Source organism: Phalacrocorax aristotelis, chromosome 7, assembly GCF_949628215.1.
Source record: "Phalacrocorax aristotelis chromosome 7, bGulAri2.1, whole genome shotgun sequence".
Lineage (NCBI taxonomy): Eukaryota > Metazoa > Chordata > Aves > Suliformes > Phalacrocoracidae > Phalacrocorax > Phalacrocorax aristotelis.
In genome coordinates, this window is record NC_134282.1 from 29,648,892 (window position 1) to 29,676,570 (window position 27,679).

General features: G+C 45.0%; 1 protein-coding gene and 1 long non-coding RNA gene across 2 annotated transcripts; one reads left to right on the forward strand and one right to left on the reverse strand.

Annotated features, from left to right (window-relative positions):
• Positions 1 to 1,496: 1,496 nt before the first annotated feature.
• SENP2 (SUMO specific peptidase 2) lies at positions 1,497 to 22,764 on the reverse strand. The gene is made up of 17 exons (XM_075099562.1): positions 22,623 to 22,764; positions 19,372 to 19,427; positions 17,640 to 17,773; positions 16,759 to 16,834; positions 16,160 to 16,238; positions 14,041 to 14,185; positions 13,026 to 13,129; positions 11,067 to 11,161; positions 9,772 to 9,829; positions 7,993 to 8,056; positions 7,138 to 7,287; positions 5,656 to 5,787; positions 5,334 to 5,537; positions 5,126 to 5,205; positions 3,614 to 3,698; positions 2,830 to 2,925; positions 1,497 to 2,260 (listed from the first exon to the last, which is right to left on the reverse strand). Exons 1-17 carry the CDS (start codon positions 22,721 to 22,723, stop codon positions 2,198 to 2,200), a joined length of 1,722 nt encoding a protein of 573 aa, XP_074955663.1. The 5' UTR covers positions 22,724 to 22,764; the 3' UTR covers positions 1,497 to 2,197.
• Positions 20,430 to 22,026, forward strand: LOC142060035 (uncharacterized). The gene is made up of 3 exons (XR_012661582.1): positions 20,430 to 20,515; positions 20,553 to 20,565; positions 21,608 to 22,026. It is a non-coding gene; the product is annotated as an uncharacterized LOC142060035 (long non-coding RNA).
• Positions 22,765 to 27,679: the final 4,915 nt, after the last annotated feature.

The following is a 27,679-nucleotide window of genomic DNA, read 5'->3' on the forward strand; positions in this document are numbered from 1 at the left end:
ACCGTCTCATACACGGAGGCTTTCAGCAGCCACAACCACACAGGCACTTCTCAGTGACCGGCAGTGACAAGTGCAGGTATCCCCTAAAGGGATTTACACCACAAAAGTGCTTTTTGGTTTGCATAGAGGACGGGGAAAGGCATCCAGGTAAGGTCCTTCCATTTAACATCTGAGCCCCCTCTGCTTAAGGGGCATACACAAGGAGTACCTGGAAAGCATCCTTAACCCCCCACTGGCCCCTCTGCAGGGGCTGTTTAGTTGTTGGGGTGTTTTTTTTTTCCCCAAAAGAAAAAATCTGCTTTTGTCATCAGCAGACAGCAGGGTCAGCCTCAAAACTGCATCCCCCACGAAGGCGAGAACGGAAGCAAAGGGGAAAGGATAGTTAAAACATTCAGCTACTGGGTCCTAGTGTTAATAAACAGCTAAAAATCTTCCAAATCCTCAAGGATCCAGGGAAGATGAAGTATCTCATGTAAGGACAAAAGAGGGCAGACTGCCTTTGTAATAGTCCTCTCTTTGGAGGATCTCCTCTGATTTTGTGACGGATTAAGCTAATCATTCTGAAAGCAAGGACTGATGCAGCTGCTGACCTGCAACACAGATAAACAACCTTATCAGCTTTCCCAGGAGAGCAGACCTTCAGGCACAGAGCAGCACCATGAAAGGCTGACTGCACCTGCAATGACAGAGGGGATGTCCCCAGATTGCCATCTTTCCCCCAGAGCTGAGGAGAGGAGATACCTCGTCACCAGTCAAGAATCACCGGACATTATGGTAACTATGCCCTTAGAGAAACAATCTGACAAGGTTATTTATACAAGCATTCAAACATGCAGCTTCCCAAACAGCTATGGGGCAATCTTTCTTCTGCAATGGTACACGAAAGACCTGAAATCCCACTCCAGTTCTGGAGTGTAAGCTAAAGGAAAAAAAAAATGAAAGGGGGAAACACCATGTTTAAGCTGATCTAGCTCGGTCTGACCGCAGCAGAGTGAGGATTCACACGAGCTCTTCACTTGGCAGAGGCGTGGAGGCAGCACCTGCGGCACAGGGGCAACAAAGCACTAACACATTCCAGCAGCACCACTGAACCTGGACACGCCTCCATACCCTGGCACATCAGTGCTAGAACATTTTATTCCACTTCCACAGCAGTACACTGCAATACTGCATGGAGACACCCAAATTGGCCTTAGATTCCAGCACTGGGCAGCCTGTGTTCACCAAGCTGCACACACAGGCTTTGTCCCACTGAACAGTCTAGTGAGTTACTCCAAAGAGAAATCTCCTGCTTCGGTATTACCAGGACTGTGCTTGCTCATCTCACTGCTGAGCAACATCCTGATTGTCCCTTCAGGAATATGTGATGATTGCTTAGAGGCTTTTGTGCTCTGATACTCATCCTGGCCAGAGTCTTCCTCCTTGTAGATTGTAAGTGAGCTAAAAACCACACTGATATGTCAAACTTCTTTTCAATTAAAAAAAAAATCACTCTATTTCATTACCAGGTAGAGTTTCATTCCAGTAAGGCTCTTTATATAAGTTACATATTTATTTTAATAAAAAGAAATAAATACTTCTCTTTTCACATTAGATAACTCCCCGGAGACAGCAAAATAAAAAACCAACCAAACAAAAAACCAAACCCAACAAAACAAACAACAAACCAACCCCAGCTACAGAGGCTTCACTATGGATTTGTTGCAAATCAAAAGATGGTAAGTGCTTTCTTTCTATGGTCACCACAAATCCAGTTTTAGGAATCAAATAGATCGTAGATATTCCAGAAACAGAAGAAAACTCTCCTCGAGGAAACAGTAGCTAAGCACATTGTCCTTGGGAAGATTATTTGTCCATTTGTCCATAACGTGGCCACGTGTGCTGCGAGGTATGAGCATCCACCTCAGCGATGGAGGTTCACAGCGTTTGTTCTTAACCGTTCCCTTGGCAACGTCACAGCAATCTTTCTGGCTTGCACTTAAGGTGCATTAGCTAATTTCAAAGAGAGTTACTGTCTCCAAAATCGGGAAGATTAAAAAAACAAAAAAAACAAACCCAACAACTTAACTGCTACTTCATAGTCTAAAGAGGAAAATTTGTGTGCCTGCTGCCTTTTCAAATAAAGTACTAGAAAAGTAACTAAAATAACAGTTAGTCACCCTAAGGTGATCACAGTGTTACTCTAATAGTGCATGTCTCACAGCAGCTGCTGATGGATTATTTCCCACACCATCTTCTTGCGGAAGTAAGGCATGTGATTCTGCAAAGAAAAGAAAAATCCATTAAATACAAAGTCACGGCAGAAAGAGGCAGAAGATATGCATAAACACCAGTTAATTCTTTAATATGAAGTTCCTTTTAAGAACTGTCAACGCCTGCCATTTGGGTGCAACATGGTTTTTACCCACACAGCTCCTCAGAGGGTGACATGACAACCCAACAAAACCAGATTTACTTGACTACACAACAGCTTACAAACACTTTAATAAAAGATCACTGCGTTGGAAATAACCACTGTCTTAACTGGTCAAAAGCTGAAATCCATTTCTCCAAAAGATACACAGGCCAGATACCACAAAGCCACTGGCTGCAGTATCTTGCCCAAGAGGAATCTCACGGATTCAACTAGGGAGCAGATACCTAAGGATGGAGAATACAGCTCTGACCTGCTGAGGCTGCTTTGAAGTTCCAACCCCAGCAACCATGCATGAAAAACAGAGAGGTACAAAACCTCAGCCTCTGCCCCAGACACAATTAACAGCTGTGGCATAACTTCCCTGGCTCTTGTATCTGTGAAAAAGTCTGGAGCTGTTTATAACCTTTACTCACCTGTGTAAAGTTTATTGGTTTGTCTCTGGAGATATAATCTGCGTATTTGCACATAAAAACCCCGCAGTCGCTTCCATTCAATTGCTGAGGGATTTCCTAATGAATGCAAAGGAGATGGAGAATTTTCCTCTATCTTAAGAGAAAAGCAATTTGGAAGCAGCACACAGTACCCACACCAACAATACATTAACCAGACACTCATGAGGCTAACTGCATAATCCATTTACCGCTCCCAAACACCAGGAATAGACCCAATTAACTGCTCATCATCCCTCCCCTCCGCTTCCTTTACTTGGATGTTACAATCCAAATTCTTGGCAGGCTGACAAGGGATAGCAGCCTTCCTCTCTGCAAGGTGTCTTGAGGTTTGCACCGTGTCGTGTTTCTTAAATCAAGTCTTTAGATACTGCTTTTTACTATTAACTTGAGAAACATCAGCTCAACCCTTTGCTTTGTCAAATGCCAGGATTTGTGCTCCAAACATGCAGCCTATGTTCCCTGACAACAGATTTTTAAATTTGACTTGTGAAATGAGGGCAAAGCCAGATTCACCTTCATGTGGCAGACTAATTTAAAAAAAGAAAGTATTCAGCCAGCAAGGAGAGGCACTGCTTAAAGGTTTTTGTCCCAGCATGGTTCCCTGGTCCACTTGCAGCCCGATAAGGTACCATAACGACATGAGATGCTTATGGCCATTCTCTAAAGGTTTGGACTTATTTGAAAGTGTTAAGACCTTTGTGATGAGTTACAGTTCACATTTCAAATCCAAGTAATGTTCACATACATGTGACTCCATGCTGTGAAGAGTCCACTCTGAAAAAGTCAGCTCCAGATTTCTTTTTTCCCGGCTTTCTTCTTGCAGGTATCGTCTGTTTAAAACAAAACAAACAAACAAAATCACTCTTCATGTCAGTAATTTAGGCCAACAAAAAAACCAAGCTGCTGAATGATCACAGGAAGATGAATGGCAGGACAGTAAAATGTCAAAGGATCCTCACAGCAGCTGATTTAAGGCATTTGGAGGAAAAATCCAAATCTTAAATTTACACACACAGTGAGAGGCTGCAAGCTAATGGTCAGGAATGAGACCCCAAATCACATGTTCTCAGAGGAGGAACAGAAAAACCAAGCAAGGAACCAGAGTGCCGTTAATTCCACCATGTGCCTTAATCCCACATACTGTGTGCACTACCAGAAGAACAAATACAAAAGCTTTTGGGCTAATACCTCTGGCTGAGGAAGTTCCCAGACCAGCAGTTTCTGGAAGAATACTCTTGAGGAAAAAATTATTTGATGCAGGCCTCTTCTTATACCCTTTCCCAGGCATGTGTTGTTAACTCTTCAGGAGAGCACAGGACTAAAACAACATTTGATTTGTCTCTGTGGGCCTGCTCTCCAGCTTTTGGTCTATAAAGCTGTTAGGTTAAGGGTTTTTATTACTTCTGCATCTGTGGCAAAGACATCTAAGGATGCTGGCTTGCACAACATGAAAAACTGTACCCACTACATTTAAGATGTATGCCGTGCCAGCTGATACATCTGGAAAGGCTTGCTACAAGACATCTGTCTTGAACAAGAATGTCAGAAATACAAATAACACACAACAAGGACATGAGGGTAAACTGCTGGGGTAAGCTGGAGGGAAACATGCCTTTGTTTAAAACACTGAACAGGACAGAAGAGGTACAGACAAACTGAGAAGTACCATGTTACATCACTCACTAGAGCAGAAAGAATGAACATTACGAGTGTGTGTGTGGGAAAGGTCTCAATGCAAGAAAAGGATAAAAAAGCTACGCAATGAAGAGTAAAAGTCTATGTGTAGCTGATCTCAAATAGCGTATGTGCCCTCAGTCACCAATATTACTGAGTTGCAATCTGAAAGTTCTTAAAGAAGGGGAAGTAAAAAAAGCTCTTGGAAGACTGTAATCCTTTTTCAGGTTGGCATTTTGAAACACTTCCCTGAAATTCTTCCCTTTCATCAATAGGCCAGTTTTATTGCCTACTAACAAAGTCAGTGCACGCGTGCCACAGGGCTATCATTTATTTGACAGTGACGCTTTATCTATGTGTATAGTGGGAAGGTGGCAGAATCCAGGCACCCAAGACCCTGGGTGGAGAGGACATGTGAGACTACATAAGTAGTCCATGTCACACAACTTGCAGCAAGCGAAGTTCAGATTTCTGTTTCTTTATCTACAGGACATACGAAATCTTGCAGTCGTGTTAGAGGGAGGAAATCCAAAAACCTTCTCATAATTCACAACATAAAAGCAGTGCCTGTGCAGTTACTTACAACACAGTTTCACAAATCTTGTCCCCTTTTTGTCCCATTGAGTCGAAGTATTTGATGGTGGTCTTTCTGACATCTATGACCTGTTATTAAAAGGTGACAGTTAGACAAAGCACAACCTTGTGCTGCATACACAACAAAACCTAAATGACTTTTCTTGTGATTTTTTTTCTCCCCATCCAATTCTAAATAAAAAGCCAGTTTGACTCACCACTAGTGCCCAGTGCACTCTCAGGTGAATGGGCACAAAGATGAGGTCCTGCTTGAAGAGATCCACTCCCCTGGTCCATCTTCTTACTGCTTTGTAGCCCCCAGAAATTAGTTTGGGATAAAAGAAAGTACTAAAAGCATGGACTGCTGGATATCCTTCCTTCTTATTTCTTTCCACCAGAAGACTCATGTAGAAATTAATGACCTGTACCACAAACAGTAAAACTCGAGATGTAAAATAAGACACTAGTCACTAGACAGTGAAGGGGTATTTTTTAAATAAATGCTGAATTAGAATATCACTGTGCTGCAGCTAGTTTCACCTCATCGTTTAGCCAGCGAAGGTTCCTTAGTGTGTGGATGTCCTCACGAGTGACCTTTAGTTTGAAGGCACTGCTCATAATCTCATCCGGCTCACCTTTGCCAAATGCAGCAACCACCTCTCTCTCCATGGCCTGAAACGAACAATTAAATGGGGAAGGACTTGTGAAAAAGAGTATTGAGCGTGCTAACCTGTGGGCAGCTTTCAACTGAAACAAGGCCTGTAAATTAAGCTTAGGTGACAGAGCAACTGGCTTTGCCAGTCTCCTGCTAAGTTAGCAATAGCCGTTTTTTGTTGGTTGGTTTGTTTCAGTGTCCTAGCTTTGAACTTTAGAGCTCAGGTTTGCTTCAATTTGTTTTCACAAAGGAAGCTGATATAAAACGCATGGACTAGCAAATGCTAAAGCAGCTGAAAAATGACCAGAAGTGCAGCGAACACCTTTCCCACATGATGCTGCAGCTCTTGCAATACTGAGTTTAAGCCAACCACAGTAGGCATTCTCCATACCAAGGCAGCTAAGTCAGAAGCTGAAAGAATTTGAAGGCGGGGGACTTCAAAGAGAACTGAAGTAACAGCAAAGGTGGAAACTGAGGCAGCTACACTGCAGGCAGGCAATCAGGAGTCCAGGTTGTGCAAGCAACTGGTTGTAATATGGATGTTTCCACCTAAGACTGCTTAAGGAATGCAAATAAATCACTAGGTCTGTTAGTAAATACTCTGATCTGCAATAGCATCTCCTTCTTGGTTGAATTTGCACTAGCAAAATAAGAAAAACACCTGGTTTTCCTTTTACTGAGCATTACTGCGCAGACTTTGTAAACTCTGGATTTGCTAGCCCTTTCAAAGTTAATCGTCAATGGGAAAAAAAAAGGAGGTGCTCAGTTAGATCAGGATGACTGCAACTCTGAAGAATAAAAGCAGCCAAAATTCATACAAGCAGGGAAACCTAAACTCCTACTCCCTGTTGCATAGCACAACAAAGTTAACCCGTGACCACTGTTACATGCAGTGCAACCACACCCAGTGTGCACACATGGCTCTGTGAGATCCTGAGGACTTACACAAGATGCCCAGGACCCCCAAAAGCAATGCAACGCTGTGGATCAGCAAAAGCTTATTTGTCAGGTTCTATCACCACAGTAGCACAGGTTAAGAGGCAGTGCCAATATAACTGTACAAATCAGGTTAGCACTGCTCTGGACGACCTTGTTAAACCTGGACTAATTTTCGCCCTGGGAGCAGAAGCCCCACAAACACTTAGGTTAGCACAACTGAAGGAGCGTGTGGAGCATATTAAATCCTTAAAACCAGCTTTATTGCTGACCCTTGCACTGTGAAGTCACAGCCGGACACACTCAGTAACAGGTTAAAATGCAAGTTCCTAAGGTTTCAAACAGCCTTAAGAACCACCTATAATAAATGGAGTTCCTTGCAGCTGTTACACAGCCTTCTGTTTTGTCTAACAGACTATCAGCTATGGTACCTCTGTGAGCGGCGAAAAGTGTTCTACTGTTTTTTCTGAGCTTGGGAATTTCTTTTCTTCCACATCAAGGACAGATGTCTTTCTGGACAGAACAGGTGCCAGACGTAATTGGAATAACACCCCTTCTGAGACTTCAGCTCCATCCTGTCTCTGTTAGACAAAACAACATTAAGCTAGCAAGCAAGCACAGATTTGTTTGCTAGGAAATAGTGCAGAAAATCTTGCTCATGTATAAAACCGGAAGGGGTTTTGTACACATATCCAAGCAGCAAACTCCAAAGTTACTTTTTACGGATGACTGCGTTCCAACTGTGCACCCACATAGTGTGGCACTCAAAATTAAACAGAGGCAAGAGAGGCAGAGAGTTAGTTTGGCTTGGACTAGCATTAAGAACCCCAGCAAAGACTCCACATGTAGGTATCAAGTTGAGATTGAGGTTAATGTTTCTGATTTTCATGATTAAAGTTTTATTCTTTGATCTTAGTCCTGAGCAGAAATGACAGTCAAAAATGTTCTTCCTGTCTCACAAAACAAGAGAAGACTAAAGATAACCACAGTCCAGCTTTGCAGGTCAACTAGGTCTGTGCACTGAAGATTCTGAGGCTACACCAAACACATTCAAAGGGGTAGAATAAATATAGTGTGCTCATAATAGTTCAGAAACAAAATTAATGGCAGCTGGAAACCCTTTGTGATAGTGCTACTCATAAAACAATGCTCCCACTTTCCCTGGGAAAAACAACCAGGACACATGTATTGTTGAGTAAGTAACGTATTTAAGTGAAGAGTGCAAAAATTTCTGATCATAAATAGCTATATTTTCCTAAAAAGTGAAATGAGTAACACAAGCTTACCCCTGCAATGGCTTGTTTCACTGGTCTTCCCTGTTCATAAGAGTTTTCTGCTGGTGTGTAACACCTGCAAGGAGAGTGGGAGAGAGAGAGAAGTGAGCTGCATATCTGTGCTGTCCCATGTAATTCTCAAGAATTCACCTTCTGGATATGCTTTTTCAAGGCTGATTCTGACTAGAGCCTCAGTTGCACACATGAACTCGTGACACATCATCTCAGCCTCCAGCACTGTTCCTTCTTAGCAGCAAGACTGGGATAGAATGAAGAGCTGGAAGCTTTGCCAACTTTTTTTCCATCTGCATGTGCAAGACTCCTTTTGTTTCTCTTTATCAGTTTCATTACTTGGAAAACAGGGAAGCAACCAGCACTTCCTCTATCAAGTGCTTTGTGATCTACTGCTGATAAATACTGCATGCTAGGCGTTATACTGCAAGGTATAACATGAACATCTGCAACTATACTTGCATCCAAATATAGTTAGCTTAGGGAAACTAAGACCAGCACATCGAATTAAAAATGGGACAGCTACAAGATGTTTACTTGCCTTCTATAGGCTAGTCAAGAGAGTGACTATCCCCATTTGCAGAGGATTATCATTAAAACCACGCAGACTCTGAAGAGCAAACAAATGCACAGACATTAAAGTTGTCCATATATATGACCCTTCTTCAAAAACAAGAATTTGCATTGTCACCAACAATCCCCTTTTTCAGCAAGGAGACCTACAACAGACTCTCATGGTATCCTGCACTCATTATGCTTTAAAGGCACAATGGTAAGAGTAGATATCACAAGCCTTTTCAAATTACCTCAGTTAGTAGCTAAATCTGTAAAAAAAGGCAAGAAAATGTTCCTTTTACTTGAACCCATCATACTCTATCAGTTACTTTATCTCCTTCTCTCCCCTCGAGCTTAGGAGAACCGGTGACAATTTAAGCACAGGAACAGTGCTGCAGGCTAAATATAGCACTAGTATTTAAAGCGGGGAGAAGCACAGGGACAGAATTAGCTAAAAAACAGGACTGCCACAACTGAATCTCTCTCTGCTCCCATTTACACTTTCTCTTCTCTCTTTTAAGGGCAGGTCACTGCAGAAAGATGCATGCATCAGACTGCCATACAAAATCTCTCCATGTTGCTGCGCTTAGCAACCAAAAACCCATTTCCCTCAACAACACAAAGCCATCTGAACTCATAGTCCTGACAGCTCAGACAGCCAGTACAAACATGTCCACTGGCCTCCAAAACAGCAGACAAACCAACTGCATGCTTCCTTTTGGTGTCCTATTCAAACCCAAGGCATCCTGTAAGTCACAAAAACTGCCTCAGTCCCACCAGGCTTTACCAGGTCTCTAACCATTATACTAAGGGATCCTAGCTTCAAAGTGCAAGAAATTAAATGTCAGCTAATTAATGGTTTGTGAAACCACTGATGGTTTGAGGTGATTGAGAGGAACACTCACAAGCAAAAATGGGTTCTCCAAAACCAAGGACAATGTGGTACAGCCACCACTCTCACCCTGACTGGCTTTCTTCCCACAGTGAAGGACCCCGCAAACACCACACCAGTACAACCCTGTTTGTCACACAGCACAGCTCTAGCACGGGAGCTGTGTTTGAGATGCAACTGGCTGGTGAGCAAATCAGAGCCACAAGCTAGTTACTCCTCTTCCACAGCACTGAGACGATAAGTATGATTTGTCTTCTGGACATTACTGGAGGCTGAAAGAGACGTGCACACAGAGCGAAAAGAAACAAGAACCATGAGTAAAGAGACCCTACCTGATCATATCATTTCTCTGAGACCACTGTGGGCTGCAAACATCTGTGCATTTGATACCTGCAAAAAAAATAGGAGTAATACAAAAACAAGAAGTCAACTTTAAATTACCATCAGATAGCTCTTGGCTTCTGGGTGATAAACACAAAAAAAAGCTTTTGATGATGACTGTATGGTCAGGAAGTTCGAACCCTGGCAAACAGTTTGGACTTTGAATATCATGCGTGAGTGTATCAGAGCTGAAGCAGGGCATTTATTGAGTTTTAAATTCTTGATTGCACACTTGACTCAACAAACAATTTTTGCAAAACCAGATGCTTCTCCAGCCTCAGAACAGCTTGTAATTTTCCACAACAAAACAAGCCTTCCCCAGATTCTAGCACCTGCTCAGAAATAATTTTAAAACCTAAAATTGCATAATAAAGTCACCGACATGTAAAAAGAAGTATTGATGAAAAATCGTTTAAGTAATGAACAGGGAAAAAAAAGACCGGGACACCAGATGAATACACACGAACACATGGTATTGTAACACACTGCTGGCACGAAAGAAAATAGCCTGTCAGCAAACCAGTTTAAGTACTGGTATAAACACTGCAGAAGACAATTAAGGTCACCTTCAGTAGTTAAGTATCTTCAACTCGCTAAAGATAATCTACAAAAGAAGCTAACTTGGTATCAACGGTGGTACTGTGCAGTTAGCTCACTTGGTTTCAAATCTGTATATGACATAGAAATAGTGATATATATATATATATACAGCATTAAAAAGGGTTTAAACAGTAGCACATAACTGCAACTCTGAGTTAAGGAACAGGCATCTAAGAGTGCACAGTAAGGTATCACCCTCCACCAGTACAACAGCCAAGGAGTACGAAGTTCTCCTGCATAGTGCAGTTACGTCTACAGCTACAAACATGACCGGTACAGTAATGTCTCTCAAGGAGAATTTTAAAAAAAAAACGTTTTCACTTCAACAAAAACTTTACAAAACCATTTTAGCCAATAACTAGCTGTGGTTTTGGGGTGGGGGGTGTGTGTGTGTTTCTCCCCTCTTTTTTTATTCCCCTTTCTTTCCAGAGACAGCTCATTTCATTCTAAGAGCTGACATAAGCTATACTAGCATAAACACACTGGCTGGTTTAGATTTTCTTAAAAATAGACACAGATTAACGATACATTAGCATTGACAAATCTCTTTAGTATAATCTATACCTTCGAGACTTAAGGAAATGGTCTATTTTGATTTGAAGTCTACCTACAAAGTAGAACAGATATGAATCATGCGGATACTCACTGGTCCTTAGTGTCATACGTGGATAGACGTCTCCATATTTTTGTTCTTCCAGGTGACTCACAGTCATCACTGGTTCCTTAGAGTAGGCTTCAACACTTTGGTACAGCAAAAAACAGAGAAGAATCGCAGTTTTTATATAAATGACATTTCTTATCAGTGCATACCAATTCACAAGAAAGGATACAGTTTATTTGTACACAACTGTCCACATTAGAGTTGGAAGCCATAGTTAAAGCGATAGAAATATGTAAAGTAAAATCAGGCTGTTTAATCCCTTGACAAAACCATCCTGTCTCCTGCACTGGTTTCGTGACAAAATGCAAAGGGCGTTTCCATGAAGATGCAGTTTACCTTCAGAAGCTTTGGCTACTTTCAACTCAGGCATACTGAAGATACCGGAGTCAAGTTTTCTGTTTCCAGAATTTCAACAGAGACTAACCAATCATGAAATTTGATTAATTTACCTTTTCACCAACTAATCAGTGGCCTTTTTGTTTTTTTTTCTTTAAAAAGAGAAAGTATTCTTTACACATCCTACAATACCTGGATTAATCTGAGGCGGCCACTTTATTTTATGGGACAAGACAACATTACAACCACGCTCGACCAATTCTTTTCAATCTACTTGTTAAAGATTATGCTGGCACTGAGAAGGCAATGTTCACAAAATGCATACTTCTGGGACATCTTACTTCAGACCTGCTCTACTCTGACCTCAGGGACTACATGCTCATTAGAAGTTGGAGTGCATTAGACACATTCCACAGGTACACTCTTTGGTTTAGCTTCATGTGAAAGGAATCTGTTTCACATGCTTCAGGTCTCCTCTGAGGTATGAGCCAAAACACAATCATCAAAGACTGGAAGATTAGATGCTGAAAGCAGAGTCTTAACCCAGCCTAAAATGCTATTGCCAGTACACCTAAAATTACATAAGATACTGTTTTCCATATAATTTTCATGCATCAGAATGTTTAAACATGATACACTGTTCTGAAGCCCTGTGTCTATACATTTTCTAGCTGTGAACCACTGAGTGGAGTTTTTTTCTAAGCCTTGGTAACAACCCATGTTTCACAGCATTTAAGGAAGCTGCAAGAAAGCATGGCATTTTCTACCTTCTCACTGTGTAGAATGGCATGTTGGAAATTCAGCACCATCTGGGCATCAGTATTCTACAAGAATTAGGCCCCTTCAATACAGCTTTGAAGTGTAATCATTCCACTAAGATAATGGCTTCTATTATTTTTGTGTTTTTTACTTGCGTAGTTAACTTGTGCCATCTCTCAACACAGTTATTAGATATCAAATACACTGATCACCAGTAATAGATGAATCAGAATTACACAGAAGTTCCCCTTTGCAGGGTGCTTTAAGAACTGGAATTCTACATGAGTGGGATTTTGTCAACTCAGTGTACTGCAAAGAGAAAACTTCCTATAATTTGTGTGAGAAGGACTGGGGGAGGCAGAAAGGAAAAGAGAAAATTCTGGCATTCCCCATGTTTACCTTAAGTTTCACATTCTCAGATAAAACCAGATTGCTGACCACAGAAAAACTCATAAATTGCAAACAAGAGGAAGATAAATTCTTTTTAATGGTGCTTCAGAATAGCCAGTGCTGTGATCTTCATACTAGAAATTACACTGCCAGCACTAGATCTAGATACTACCTCCCTTAACAAAGAGACAAGAAAGGAGTATCAGAGAAACACACGCATATCAACAAAGGAATCTTCACCTTTAGAATACACATTCAGAGAATATTAATGCTTCACTGCAGGGAGCAGAGAGCTGAAGGAGGGGTCTTGATCTTTCAAAAATTAGTTCTCCCCAACACCTGCTGTGGGACACTGCCCTGAACCCCAAAGAGCAGGAAAGATTAATTCCCCTCCACTTCCACATACAACAGCTACAAAGTTACCACCAAAAAGTTAATGGTTATTTTTCCTATAATTACTTGCGGAAGCTTGTAAGCTGTGGATTCGGGCGGCTTCTAGGGTATTTTTCCTTAACCAGTTCCAACAGCTGTTTGTATTTCGCCTTTTCACCTCGCTGAACATCCTAGCAGAATGGAGGGAAAAACCAAACAGATTAGAAGAACTGCACGCAAAGCAAATGTTTGAAATCTGGATATAGTGTGGACTGCACAGACTGTTCCCAAAATCCTGGCACGTTATTCAAGTTTACCTTAGCAGGAATTCGCACACCTTCATTTTGTGTTAGCCCTGCTCTAGGAACTTGTGTCCCACCATAAACCTCAAAATTCCTCTGCAACTGCTTTCCCAAATGGGGGCCTCTTCCCTTCAGCTGTGGTCTGCACCTCTTGCGTAATAATTCAGACTAATATGGATTCCCGTCCCTATACATAATGACTGGGTGCTATGAGTCCCCAGGGTATCTTAATCATACTCCATAGCTTGCCATGGCCTGCTTCTCCAGTAGTTTGGTGTAAGTTCTTCTCCTGCGTAAGCTAGGTTTATCAGGAATTTTCCAATAGTTGCTTCAGATATTGGAAGGAAAGGACAGGGAAAGACCTCTCAGGTAGTCCTGTAAGGAAGGACTGAGCAGTTTTTTGTCTACGTTATCTTTTAAAAGTTGCTCTGTAAAGATCACAGTTGAGCTAGGTTAAGGACAAAATAGTGAAACAACCCTGCAACAACTACATACTTAGTGACAAGGCAGCACAGCTCCACTTACAAGCGAAACTGTCTGGAAGATCCTTGCTCAGTACACCATTTCCAAGAAAATGGTTTAAAATTCAATCTTTTGGCAACAAAGCACTGCTCTGTTCCAAGACTTGATGCATGTAAAGGCAAATAAAATGCTATATGCTGATTTTCCAGAAGCATTCCTTCAACTTCATTAATTACACACACTGTGCTGTTTCATACCGCTGCTTCAGCATTTACTACAGCTTTGTTAAAACTGCTAAGTTGTTTCATTTCAAAAGACACCTTTCTCACCCAGCGTACCTCTTCAGCAGTACATAAAAGCCTCCCCGTTTTGCTGACTTCTGAAGTCGTGGATTCTGGCACAGTGCGCTCCTTGATGGGTGGCCTCAGTGTTAAGATGCCATCTGGAGCAGGTTTGATGTGGTGTTTGCCACTCCTGCTTGAGCTAAAAACATCAACGGCAAAAGAAACAGTGTCAAGAGAACATCAAATACATACCTTCTGATTCAAGCTCCAACAACAACTATTTTGTAAAGTGTATACACTGATGATGGAGTCAGACACAAGAGGGTTTTAACTTCAGATGAAGACCTGCTGTCTTCAACTGGCTAATAGGAAAAGAAGTTTAAGAGAAGTTAAAGCAAAAATCAGAACTGCATGGAATATACACTGTTGTTTGATCTGCATGTCACAATTGCACTCAGAGGCACATGCTATGTCCATGGCAGTCCAAGCCCTGAGTGAATACAGAAGACTAAAGAACCATGCAGGAGTGTTATTCATACCATACCACCCTTGGCTCTTCTAAAAGCTAGTGCACTGGCACCAAAGCATAGTTTCTGCTTGCCTCACAGAATCATTCTGGCAGAGATCTCTGGAGATCATGTGGTCCAAACCCCTGCTCAAGCAGCATCACCCATGGCAGATTGCCCAGGATCATGTCCCAGTTAGCTTTTCAAACATCTCCGATGTCAGAGACTCCACAACCTCTCTAGGCAACCTGTACCAGTATCTGACCACCTTCAGAATCAAACAGTGTTTCCTGATGTTCAGATGGTGTTTTCTGGTTTTCAGTTTGCACCTATTGCCTCTGACCTGTCAGTGGGCATCGCTGATGTCAGCCTGGCTCCCTCCTCTTTATTCCCTCCCTTCAGATGTTTGTACACATTGATGCGATCCCTCTGAGCCTTCTCTTCTTCAGGCGGAACAGTTCAGGCTCTCAGCCTCTCCTCATATGAAAGACGCTTCATTCCCTTAATCATCTTCGTGGCTCTTCGCTGGACTCGCTCCAGTATGTCCACATCTTCCTTGTGCGTGATGTGCCAGCACTGGACACAGCACTCCAGAGGTGGTCTGCATAGAAAGCAAGAAGGATCTCCCTCGACAAGCTGGCAACACTATTCCTAATGCAGCCCAGGATGCTGTTGGCCTTTGCATCAAGGTTGTGTCACTGGTTCATGGTCAGCTTCTTGTCCATCAGGACCTCCTTCTCTGCAGAGCTGCTTTCCAGCTGGTCAACCCCCAGCATGTACCACTGCATGGAGTTGTTCCTCCCCACATGCAGGGCTTTGCATTCCTGCTTGTTAAACTTCGTGAACTCTCTGCCCGGTTCTCCAGCCTGTCCAATGTCTCCAGCCACTCCTCCCAGTTGTGCATCACCTGTGAACTCTGTCCCATCACCCAGGTCATTCATGAAGATATTAAGCAATGCTGGCCCCGGTACTGATCCCTGAGGTACACCACTACTGACTGGCCTCCAACTGGACTTTGCAACTTTGTCACCACAGCATCTCCAAGCTGTGGTACACATGAGACTATCAATCCAGTTTTGAGACTGGAAGGCAAACAGTAGCATCAAACCACATCATGACCCATTCTCTCCTTTTTCCAGCTATTTCTGACTCTGAGGTAAGTGTAAAAACTGTGTCTCAGCATCCCCCATACAATTATTCAAAACAAATGCAATGTAAAGACTAGTTCTTTTATCAAATCAGGAACTATTTTGTGCCAAACATCGTGGAGGACTTTTTGAGAGAAGATTGTTGGGTTTTCTGTTTTTTTAAAAAACAACTTTTTCCCCCCATCAAACTAACTATATAGGACCTTTTCACAAGTAGTCCCGGTCCCAGTCTCTTATCAAGTTCAATACTTCCTCCTACCACAGACCTTTAATCTTCATCTAATATCCTGTGTCTATGAAGTATCCAGATTTAAAGAAAAAGTTTGAAATCAGGGGAGGGGGGTGGAAAGCAGCTGGACACCTCCCTTAGTATGGCAGCCTGGAGGAGTTCCAGAATACCTTGGAAAAATATTGCTGTGTGGACACAAATACAAATGTTAGGCAACATAGAAGTTCAAGAATGAAAGCAAAAGACAGCAAACCTTTCAGAGAAGTCAAAGAAAACAGAAGAATTTTTACCTCAGATATGGAATTGTCTTGTGAGAAAGGGACAGTGTTTCCTTATTCAAGCAAGTATTGGTTCCACAAGGCATTTTATCTACAAGAGAAGAGCATAAGCCATCAGTAACTATAAAAGGAAACTGAAGTTTAGTGAGTTTACAGTAAAGAGCTTCACCAAAGATAATTTCCATTTTCTCTCTTACACCATAATATTATTTATATTACTTTAGGATATTTTCAGATTTTCATATTGGCAACCACAGAAAGTTGCGCACACAAGGTATTGCCAGCCTAAACCTGAAATAAAAAGGGTTATCAGGATCTACTACCTAAAATTAGCATTTAAAACAACTTCTGGCAAGCTAACGGTGGACATATCTGAACTGAAGGACTGCATCCAATGCAGCTCTTTGTACTGGGATGACAAGAGAAACGCCTGACCCCAATCCAGATGCAATGCAAGGATGCAGGGAAGAAAGAGTTCACGCTCAAGTATTCCTAGATGCTACCTAGGCATTGTGCCTGCAATAATCTGTATGTAAGCCTAGGGGTAGAGTCGCACAGTATACAAGGCAGGGTGAAAAAGGAACAAGTTAATAACTTGGTATCAGCCTTACCAATTTGTAGCATTTCTACGTCTAAAGCAGAACCTGTTGGTCTTTTAGATGAAGGGTCAGAAGAAGTGGACCGAGTCTTAAATAAAAACAAAAAAAGTACCAATGTGAGTATAACCTGAATCTGAATCCAAGCAAGCATAAACTTCCCGAAATTTAGTCGGCTAAATGGGACTTGGGCCCATGATTTGCTGGTTCAGACTGTAGCAGAATGCAAATCTTCACAGGATCTCTGACAACTACACTTTAAGTTTTTAATAGAGGCTCTCATACATACAGCAATTAAAACAATACAAGCTTATCGCTGAGTTCTCAGTCAGCTCCTAAACATGCCACAGTGTAATAATATAGGCCTTGAAAAATAGATTTTGTACAAATAAGAGTTTATTATTCCTCTTATCCTCTCAGGCAATAAGAAAAATAACACTACACCTTTGAACCAAACTAGAGTCAAGCACTTCATGACTCATTTTTACAGAGCCAAAGTCCTACAGGAATCCTCTCCTGGGCTTGTGGATAATGAACCTAGCAGAAAGAGGTTTTTCCAGAGGAAGTACGCAGTTTTTCTTGTACTGTAATGTATTTTGACTCCTTAACTATAAGGTTAAGAAAGAGAGTAACAGTTTACAAACACACTAAAACTTGAACAACTGTAGTGTCTGGAAGACAACTAACATTTAGCTCCTTCCTCAGCTGCAAGTGCTAGAGCAGGGTACACAAACCTGAGTAAGGCAAACCCAGAACACAAGAGCTGCCTGCTATAAATTGAAAAGAACCTGCCGCTGTACAGGCTCAGAGTGGGCCTAACTTCCAGATGCATTAGGGAGAGCTGCTTCATCTTTCATCTTGCACAGGTTCTACCTGCTTTCAAAATCCCTGCCTACCTCTTCTGCAGACTCTGTGATTGGAGCAGCATTGCTGACCGAAGCCTTCTGGCATTGACTTGATGCCTTGGCTGGCAACTTCACCACAGCAGCAACTTCTTCAACTTTCTTTTTACACTCAGAGATGGCATAATCTAAAAAACAAAGACAGGCCATATAAGAACATGATTTAAAAGGGGATTAGGATTTCCATTTGCATTAAAGTCCATCTCCCTACTCCCACCTAAAGTAGTGTAGCTCATTTCAAATTACATACCCTTTTGCCAGTGGCAGTTGGTGGTGATATTTCTATTAGTTGGCTCACTGTGCAGTCCTTCAGAGCTGGAGCTCAAAGACTAACCCCTGAGCCTGCCAGCCATACCTGCAAAAACACCCTGCTTTTGGGAACATTCCCTGTTTCTGGAGAAGCAGCATAGGGTGCAATTTATCCTCCTCATCCCCTCCACACATGCATGTACTCTTGCAGTAGATTACATATCACTCTTGTCTAGTTGAGAAAAGCTGTTTGCTGAGGCCTGGAAATCAAAGCTACCCAAGCCTGCTCGTCTCGGTATTAAAGAAGCAGAGACGTGCAACCCCTCAGACAGTACTTCCAAACATCAACAAGCCAGGGCTGTCTAATAAGGGCCTGTGTTAGAGATGAAATCATGTTAGACAGCAGCATTTGTTTGAGGATAAGAGAACAATATTTTAGCAGATGAGGGCATAGATGGTACCCTGTTCTTAGAAGCAGATCTGGCCTACTTGCTAAGATGTGGGAATTGTTCCTACCAAGAGTTGGTTATGTTGCTAAAAGGGGAAGGGATAGGGGAGCAAGATATCAGTTTGACATATATTTTAATAATTTCATGCTCTTAAGCCTGAAAAGCACACCAACAGTTCAGCAGCCCCTACCATTAAATAGGGGGCAGCATCGTTCACCAAGCCGTAACAAGTCTCCCTGCAGAACTTGTACTAGGAAATGTCATACAGCCTAAAAAGCAAATTTTCTCCCTCATTATCAGTAAAGACAAAAAAGAGAAAAATGTCCATCTCAAATCACGATCAGTGCAGCTGGCATCCAGAGGCACTGATATGGCTGCAGGCAGCTGTATAATTTTACCCTTAAATGCTTTGTGGGTATCAGAGAAAGCCTCATTGAAGAAAGTACTTCTCTACCCTGCTGTTCTCTGCTGCATCTCCATCCTTCTTTACTCATCCTTCCTCTATCTTGTCAAAACGCATGTGCCAAAATTTTCAGATTTGAACTAAACTGACTCTTCTGTTTTCAGTTCAGCTTTTTTTTCCCCTCAAATCCACTAGCTCACCAAAATACCATTTTTCTCTGTCTGCCATCAGTTTGAAGTTACCTTCCTTCACATCCCAGATTCTACGTGATTTTTCTTAAGACATATGGGCATTTTGAACTGGCAGAGGTACACTGCAAATACAGATAGGAGGGAACACATGGCTTTGATTTAAAATACTCTCTGCTGACATGCATGGACTCACCGCCAGAGAGACCCAGGGTATCTCCTGCTGGCCTTGCCACAGTCGACACAGATAATACATACAGGGTTAGGTCCTACGATACACCCTCAGGCCACTGGCTACGCAGACAGCCACGAGGAAAGAACAGCTTGAAAAACCACAGTTTCAGTAATAATGCTGAAGTACAAAAGCCATAGTTTTCTAAGGTGCATGAAACCTAAGAAAAATCAGGCATATTAAATATTTCTGTGATGTGCAGTACCTGATCTTTGCTTTTTTAGTTGAGCCTGGTCAGGATCTTCCACAGGTGGCTGAATGCTGAGGAAAGAACACACAGAACAGTGTTTTGCAACCACAGGTAAGCTTGTAACAGGCTGACTTCAGAGGGCCCAACATCCAAAGTTAGTTTTCTTATCCCAAAGGTCTCCCCCTGCAAATGCCCCTGCAACCACCTCAGACACGCACCCCCAGCTGCCGAGCATCTCTCACCAACAGCCCCCACCTCTCCCACTCAACAGACCACTCGCTGGGACCTCATTATCCCACTAAGGCATACCAGGCCTCTTTTTCTCATTCTGTTAATGATTCCTTATGTTTTACATTTGGTGCTATCACCAAAAAATTGCTTAAGTTAATATGTAAAGTCTTCCTCTTTCCTCAAGAAGCATACCAGGCATCTAAGTTCGTAAATCACTACACTGAGTTGCAAAGAGAAGTCTAAGGAGGACAGGAAATAAAAGGTGGGAAAGCAGCTCCTCCATATACCCACTTAACTTACTGCTAAATCGGTGCTCGCGAACTAGTTCTTGAAATAATTCTTTAGTTGCACCCTTTCTTATTAAGAGTAAGTCCAAGTATTATATCAGTTGATAACAATGCTAAAATCTAGTAAAAATTTTTACTTTGGGAACAGAGAGCAATGGTTGTGCCTAGGCTGGGGCTGGGTTTTTTTCCCCCCTATTTGCCTCCAAAAACACCATGACAGACAGCAAGGATTCTTTGAAGAATTCCTTGGTCTTCCTTACAGAAAATAATTTATTTTAAACTGTTATGCTCCTAAACCCTGCTGGTATCATTGCTTCTGGACTATCTTCTGTCTGTAACAGGAGCACAAAAAGTCAATTATATCCTTAACAGCACCTTTCATACAATATAAAAAATATTTGTTATTACTATGCTATTAAAGTCAGGCAGAAAATATTGGTGGGTAGGTGTTCAAGACAAATATGTTCCTATAAAGATGCATATTTGGTATTTCAGAAAGTAAAACTGACGAAGACAAAATATTTGTATCCTCCTGCTCAACTTTTAGCAGAAGCTAACTAATTCTGAGCCACTCATCAGCGAAAACTTTCCAGCATCAGTCAGTCTTCTGCAGGGATAAAGCACAGTTCAACCTCCTCTACGTAAAGGTAAGAGGCTCCTCTACGTAGCCTCTAAAAGGCTACGTTCTGAGGTAAGCACAGTTTAAATACCTGACTGTGATTAAAATAACTGTTTTTGATTGGAGGGGCCTTTTTCTCCAACTTTAGCAGAGCACCCAACACCTGTGACAACATTGTTTTGTCCTTCTTTACCAGCCGCTTGGAGGTTTAGAATTAGTTTGACTGCAAGAAAAGATGAAGCCTCTCTTTGGTAATTCAGAAATAAATTGGGGAATCTTTGATGTTCTGAAGTATGGCCAGGGAACACAGATGGGCAAAAGGCGAAGGAAAAACAAATCTGTGCTTAGCTACCTCTGTCTCTGACAGGGATACACAACCCTGTGAGAAGGTTAAACTGTGTCATTGCAACTGGGGTTTTGCCAAGTGCCCAGGAGAAACAGGTAGGTGCACAGGGTGTTGAGTAATCTTTGAAACACTGAAAAAATGGGCCAGGAAATAAAAGCAATTTGAGACCGCTCTCCATGTAAAGATGCATTCCTGTCCTTCTCCATGCTCTAGAGAACACAGTGCCTATTTATGTCCAGCATTTTACTTGCCTCCTCAGCAACTACAAGGGAAAAATAAGGTATTAGAAAAACTCAGGGACTCCACAGACACCCTTATAAGCACAGGCCCTCTTTTCCAAAACTTCTCCCCTGTGGTAAGAGAACGACCTGGTGTTGAGGACAGTTCATTAAGATTTATAATTTAAATCTGTAAAAAAATTCAAGTTTTCACAGGTTAACCCCCACAAAAAAAAAATTGCACACAGCACTTCACTGGTGCAGTACAAGAGTAGCTAATGCTTATCTACTTTCCCCACCAGTTTCACCACCCATGCCCATAATTTTTCATCTTCAAGGGAAAGCCTCAAATAGCAGAAACAACGACCACCCCTGTGGTTTAGGTTCCCTTGAAGAGACACACACAGGGGAGCTGGGAATATCTTTGCCATTTTACAGCATATTTTAAAGAGCACTGTTGGAAAACTTATTTTCAGCAGGACAGCTTTTGAAGCCACCGAACGCAGTTTCGCTTGAATGTCATCCTAATTACTTTGCCTGTCATTCCCAGTGATCTCTCAGCAAAACTGTGTCTCCTGGTCAGATCATGACATGACAGCCTACAGAGTCTACAAAGGCGTTTTCTTCAGTTTGGGACTGTGCTCTGCGCAGCAGCTGTGAGCAACTACTTGTGCAACAACTGGCTCTTTCCAGAAGATGTTCACTTTCCTCTGGAACATGAGACGCTAAGCAGAGCCTCCTGGAGCACCAGTTTCTCCCAGAGGGAGCAACCATACTCCCCAAAACATGGCATGTGATCCATATGTTCCCTCTCTTCAGAGGGGGCGGAAGCAGCAGGCACAGAAACGGCTTAGCCACCTGTCACTGGGAGCTCTGGGGCACCAGCAGTGGTTAGCCCCTGGGAAGGCATCCCTTCTTCCACTCCACACACAGGCCGTATCCCCATGCCGTGACTTTCCTCCATCCAATATAACCCTATATGTATCTATGCTGTTCCCTGCTGCTTCAACACACGTACTCCGAGTCTCCACCCCTTTTCTTCTTTTCAAATCCCCGCAGCGGAGACGGAAAGCGAACGAGAAGGTGGGTTTGCCAACGGATTTATCGGGAATATCTGGAACCCACGATCGTCTCGATATCAGACGTGAACGACTGTGATGGTGAACACAGGGCGACCCGACAGCGATATCAGCCCCACAGGCCAGCAGCCGGGCCACAAGGAGGGACGCAGCCTGCTGTTTCACCCACTTACACCAGTTTCACCCACTCCCGTGCCGAGGCAGGAAGGGCGGTGGGTGGCACGGCCCTTCCAGGCCCACCCGCCCCGCAGGGGGGTTTCTGGGCGGGCGGAGGGGCCGAGCCTGGCCCGGGGGCGGGCAGCCAGAGCAACTAAGTTCAGCTCGGCTCAAACGCCTCAGGAGCCAAGGAGAGGCGGCTGAGGTGCCCGGGCGGGCTCCCGCTTCCCACTAGGGATCCCGCAGGCCTCCCACCCCGGCAGCCGGCGGCGGGCCGTGACGGGGCGAGGCCCCCCGGGTGGCCGTGAGGCGGCGGGGCGGCTCGCTGACCTGGGGGGCGGCCTCTTGCGCGGCGGTGGGGCCGGGGGCGGCGCGGGGCGGCGGGCGGCGGCGAGGAGGGCGCCGAGGGCCCCCAGCAGCCATTGGTACATAGGCGCCGGCCGCCCGCCTCGCACCGCACCGCGGCGGAAGTGCGCCCAACCCGCGCGACGCACGCCCCGCCCACCGGCGGGCGGAGGAGCGCCTCTCCATTGGCTCCCACCGCTGTCGGTTCGGGGGGGACAGCCCGCCGCCCTTAATGGGGCGGGGAACGGGGGGGGGAAGAGGGAGGTGATGCCTGCGCGCATGCGCAGTGCAACCTTTCCGTTGGTTGAGGCGGGCGTTAACGGCCGGCATCCTCCCTCACCGCGCCGCCTTATCCCGCCCTATCCTGCCTTTTCCGGCCCTATCCTGGCCTTATTCTGCCCTTGTCCCGCCCTATCCTGCCTTACCTCATCCCGCCCGCCCCTCGGCGCCCTAATCCTGCGGCTGTACGAGAGGTTTGCCCCCTTAGAAACACCCTAACCCACGCCCTGGCGGGAGGCCGGGAGCAGCCGGGCCCTCTCCGGTGCTGCCGGTGGGGAGAGGCCGGGCTCCCTTCAGGGAAGAACCCTCTCTTGCTCCGCACCGGCCGGAGAAGCTGCTCCGCCTCCTCGGGGACGGAGGTGGGCGATACCGACCGGCGCCGCGGGCCGCCGCCCGTCCGCCCCCTCCTGCCTGCCCGCCCCCTCCTGCCTGTCCCCTCCCCGCAGGTGTTACCGAAATGCAAATCCCGGGCTTACCCAGCCCTGCCCCACTTAAGCCACCGGCGCTTTGCGCCCTTGCTCTTGCCCGCTCCCGCCGAAGCGGCCGGCTGGGACATGGCTGAAGCGCGACTGAAGGGGAAGCGGGCGGTTCCCGGCGTTCCACCATTGTGACCCAAGCCGCGGTGCAGACGTGCCCAACCGCCCGCCTCGGCAAGCCAACCCGAGGGCTCCGCTTAGCCGTTCTGCTTCGAGCTGGCTGCTGGTGGGTTTAGGTAACTGCCAGGGCAAGCCCTCACCCTGCCCCGCATGGAGAGGGCTTTTTAATACAGCGCTTTATTTATCAGCTGTTACCGCTGAGGTGGAAACGAGCAAGGGGAGCTGTAGGTGTTGCTGCAGCTGTCTCCTAGAGAGATTTTTGCACATGAGGAGCGAAAATGAATTTTTTTTTTTTTTTTGAGTTTAAGGCAGGCGAAGAAGGAAGCTGCAGAGCAAACGGCAAATTCAGGCAGGAATGTGCTTTGGGGCAGCCTTTGTCGCAGGAGGTCCCGCCAGCTTTTCAAGGCCTGCAGGGAGTCTAAGTGATGGTGGTGTATGGTTTAATTTGAAACGACCTTTCTTATTACTTTAGGAACTTAATTACCACTCCACTTATGCTTCAGGGCTTTGGCCGGGGAAGATGCCTGAGCCCTGGACGCAGAAGCGCAGTGTGGCAGCAGGGTGCAGGCAGGCTGTAGTCAGGGTGGTGGAAGCAGCCCGGCAGAGGGCATGGCAGCCCTGCGCAGGGCCTGCCCTGGGCCTGCAGCTTGGAGGTGCTTCTGTAGTCGGCTTCTCCATTTGTCTCCTCTCCCCATCCTGCGTGTTTTAGCTGAATCCTGCAGGCGAGATCTGGAGGGGGTGCGGGGCATTTGTTCAAATTCCTGCATAAGGAAAGATGCAAGGTTTTTCTTGGTTTAGCTCTGCGAAGCCTAGACTCATCTGCAAGTGTCCTGCTGTTTCTGTCCACAGCTAAATCTGTGGAGAGAGGGCTGAACCCACCAGATGATATCCTACAAACTAGGAAAGGAGGAAGGATGGCCTTTTGGGGAAAGGGGTCTTCCCTGCCTGTGAGGCAGATGTGGCACACCTGAGGCTCATACAGCTGCCCTGCACTGCTTGCTCCCCTGTCAGCAGGCGTTGTGCCAGGAATGGGGATGGTGCCAAGGCTTCTTTCCTGCCCTGAGACCCCCAGCCTCCAGCGCAGGTGTAGATACAGCCCTGGGGCTGCAGGATTGCTCCAAAACACATGTCCCCCCAGCTGCAGTTTGTTCCATCATGCCATATAACCCACCTCAGAAGAAGTCTTGGGGTTCAGAGAAAAATAGGAGAAATCTCAGCTATTGTGTTTGCTATTTTAAACAATCTCCTCTGTGCTTCCTGATAACACCACTTCCTTATCCTCACCAGGATGTTGTAAGGACAGGGATTTTTAAATGCTGTTAAATGACTTTAAAACATTTGTGTGAATGGCTTTGCATGTGCTGGAAAAGTACCTGACTGTGACAGCGGTGGCTGTGCGAGCTGTGGCGCCCGCCCAATGTCCTCTGTGGCCTGAAGGTTTTATCGCAGGCTTGTGGGGACAGTTAATGTGGAGCTGCGCTGTGATGTCTAGAACATCAATAACTAAATACATTAAAGAAGTTAGGATTTCATTAAATTAATGTCACCAGACTGAGAATCGTTCTTCCTGGAGTTGTGTCTTGTTGCACCTTACATGAGATGCCTTATTTTTTATTTCTTTCATGTATATGACAAAAATTTCCTTTTTTCCCTAAAGGAAAATACAACAACAGCTAGATGTATGGGAGACTCTATGTTGTAACTCCTGGTGTGTCTCTACAGTGCAGTTTTACATTGGTTACATTTCTCAATCTCTGTAATTTATGCTGATGGGTAACTTCATGACTTAATTCTTTACTATGCCTTTGAGCTCCTTGCTCAGTACATTGATGTGTAATGACTCAAAATTATGACATTTGGTGCATGTAAATCCAGAATCCTGTTACTAGTCATTTAAATACACATGGATTACCTGTGTCCTGTCTCCAGTCCAATAGTGAATGCAGATAATTATGGAATTTGGACTCATTAATTGTGTGTTACCCAAAGTCTCTACCTTTAGAGCAGCTTAAGTGCAAAAGCAATATTGTTTACGTGCCTGGATACTAAAACAGCATGTTTCAAATTAGTGGGATAACAAAGTAATGCCATTGAATAATTAAATTTGGAGCTGTATATATACAGATATATAGCTATATATCTGCGAAATACCAAAGCATTCCTAGAGGAAAAATTGTTTCCCCATTCCCCCACCACCCCTGGTCTTACACTGTGAGGGCCCAGGTTAGCTCAGCAGCTGCCGTCCCTGGTGGCACGTGGCTCTGGGCACTGCACCCTATGAAAGCTGCTGCTGCCCAAGCATGCTTGCACGCACTGTGGACAAACGGGCTTGGCGTGAGGGTCTGGAGCTCAGTGCTCCCAAACCAGCACTGCGAGTCTCAGCAGTGCACCTTTGCTGATGCTTTCACCTCACTCACTCGCTAATCTTCATGATTCTTTGCCTTGGGTATCATCCCACTAAATATGATTCAATTTTTCAACATAGTTGCCTTATGACTCGCCTGCGTTCAGGCGGTCAGCCCATTTTGTGTGCGACAGCAGAAGCGGTTGGAAAAAAATAGCTTAAATTTCACGCTGGGTAGCTCTGAGGCTGAAACTTGCCTTGCTCTTTTCCACTGCCCCAGTTCAGCAAGGTTACGGCGTTATAATGCAGCGCCTGTAGTTAAGGTACATTTATAATACTGGTTCACATTGGTTGCATTTTTCATTCCCTGTAATTTACATAGCTGAAGGTTAAGTTCATGGCTTCAATGTGTATTATCCCTTTCAGTTTCCTGCTTGGGACGGGAATAGCTCTAAGCACATCTCTGTCCAGCAGCCCGTTTAAGCCTGTGTTCACGTGCATCGTAGCCAGTGGGGTGTATTTGACCCAAGCACCTGCCTCTCGTGCGCGCCTGGCCGGGTAGCCTTGTTCTTGTGTGAACATGGCACCTACAGCACATTGCAGGGGAAATGGTGACATTCCTTTGAGGACCTCGCAGCTCGACCGTGCTGCCCACCCTAAAACAGTCACTCTGGGAGACAGACTGTGTCTCACGCCCAAGTCTGGGCAGTCTTACTCAGGGTGTAAAATTGCAGACTCAACTCCTGGCTGAGCTGAGAAGGGCACCCACCCGCTGACACTTCCCAGACATTCCTCTCTCCCCACAGGTTGTCGTGGTGTCATTTGTCACTCAGTGCAGAAGGGACACCACCATCTCCAGGACTTTGTGGACCGTGGAGGACTCTGAGCACAGGGCGGGGTCCCTCAGCTTCCCGTCAACATTGCCATGGCAGGGGTTCACCTGGAGGTGGCATGTCATCTCACCGAACCCCAGCTGTGTAACAGCACAGTGTCTGATCCACGTCTGATCTTGGCTCCCCACCATCCTCATCCTGGGGTGACGCAGCTCATAGCAGTGCAGGATTCACGCTGTGAAATGCTGCACTCCCAACCAAGCCTGGAGAGCTGGACCCCTGTGCCCGCTCTGCAAACAGCCAAAGAAAGGGAAGCAGAATGGGAAGGGAAGAGATGGGATAGGATGGGAAGGCAAGGCAAGGCAGGGCAGAGGGCACCTGAAGCACCCTGGCCAGGTGTCCCAACCCCATTTTGAGGCCAGGATGGGAAGTTCCACCTTCCCTAATATTTCCCCACCTCTCACCCTCATGCACTCCTAGCCAGGAAATGGGCCCCAGCGGGGCAGCAGCGACGTGCAGGGCAGACATGCTGGTGCTGGAGGCCTCTGTGAGAGCCCAGAGATGTCTCTGCTCTCAAACTGTGGTTGGAAAAAGGCTGCAAGCTGAGACCTTGGAAAGTGTTGGTGTGAAGACAGAGTGCTTAGCTGAGGCCTCCAGCCTGCCCAGCGTCTGTCCTGGGTGACAGCAGCGCTCTTCCTGACACCAGGTCTCCTGACCACAGCACTCCCACGGCTTTATCCCTGACCCTCTCTAGCGCAAACGAGCGATTATATTGACCGCTTGTTTCCCAGATCCACCACTCTTTATCATGTTCCATCAACGGCTGCTGGATTCATGGACCCTCTGGTCCTTGCGTGGCACAGTCCTGAGTGGTGTGGCGGTGGCCATCTCCCTTGGGATGGCTTCTCAGCTGAATGGTTTGACTTTATTTACCTTTTCCTAAGAAGATGGGACTGCAGCTAGTGGGCCAGGAGCTGCTTGTCATGCAGC

Bases quoted from the DNA above. Each gene is read 5' to 3' on its own strand.
- SENP2 (XM_075099562.1), bottom strand. From the start codon at position 22,723: ATGTACCAATGGCTGCTGGGGGCCCTCGGCGCCCTCCTCGCCGCCGCC. The intron at 9,830-11,066 runs GTGAGTATCCGC...TTTTTTTTGCAG, and splicing joins ACGTATGACACTAAGGACCA to GTATCAAATGCACAGATGTT. The intron at 5,788-7,137 runs GTACCATAGCTG...TGTTCGTTTCAG, and splicing joins ACTTTTCGCCGCTCACAGAG to GCCATGGAGAGAGAGGTGGT.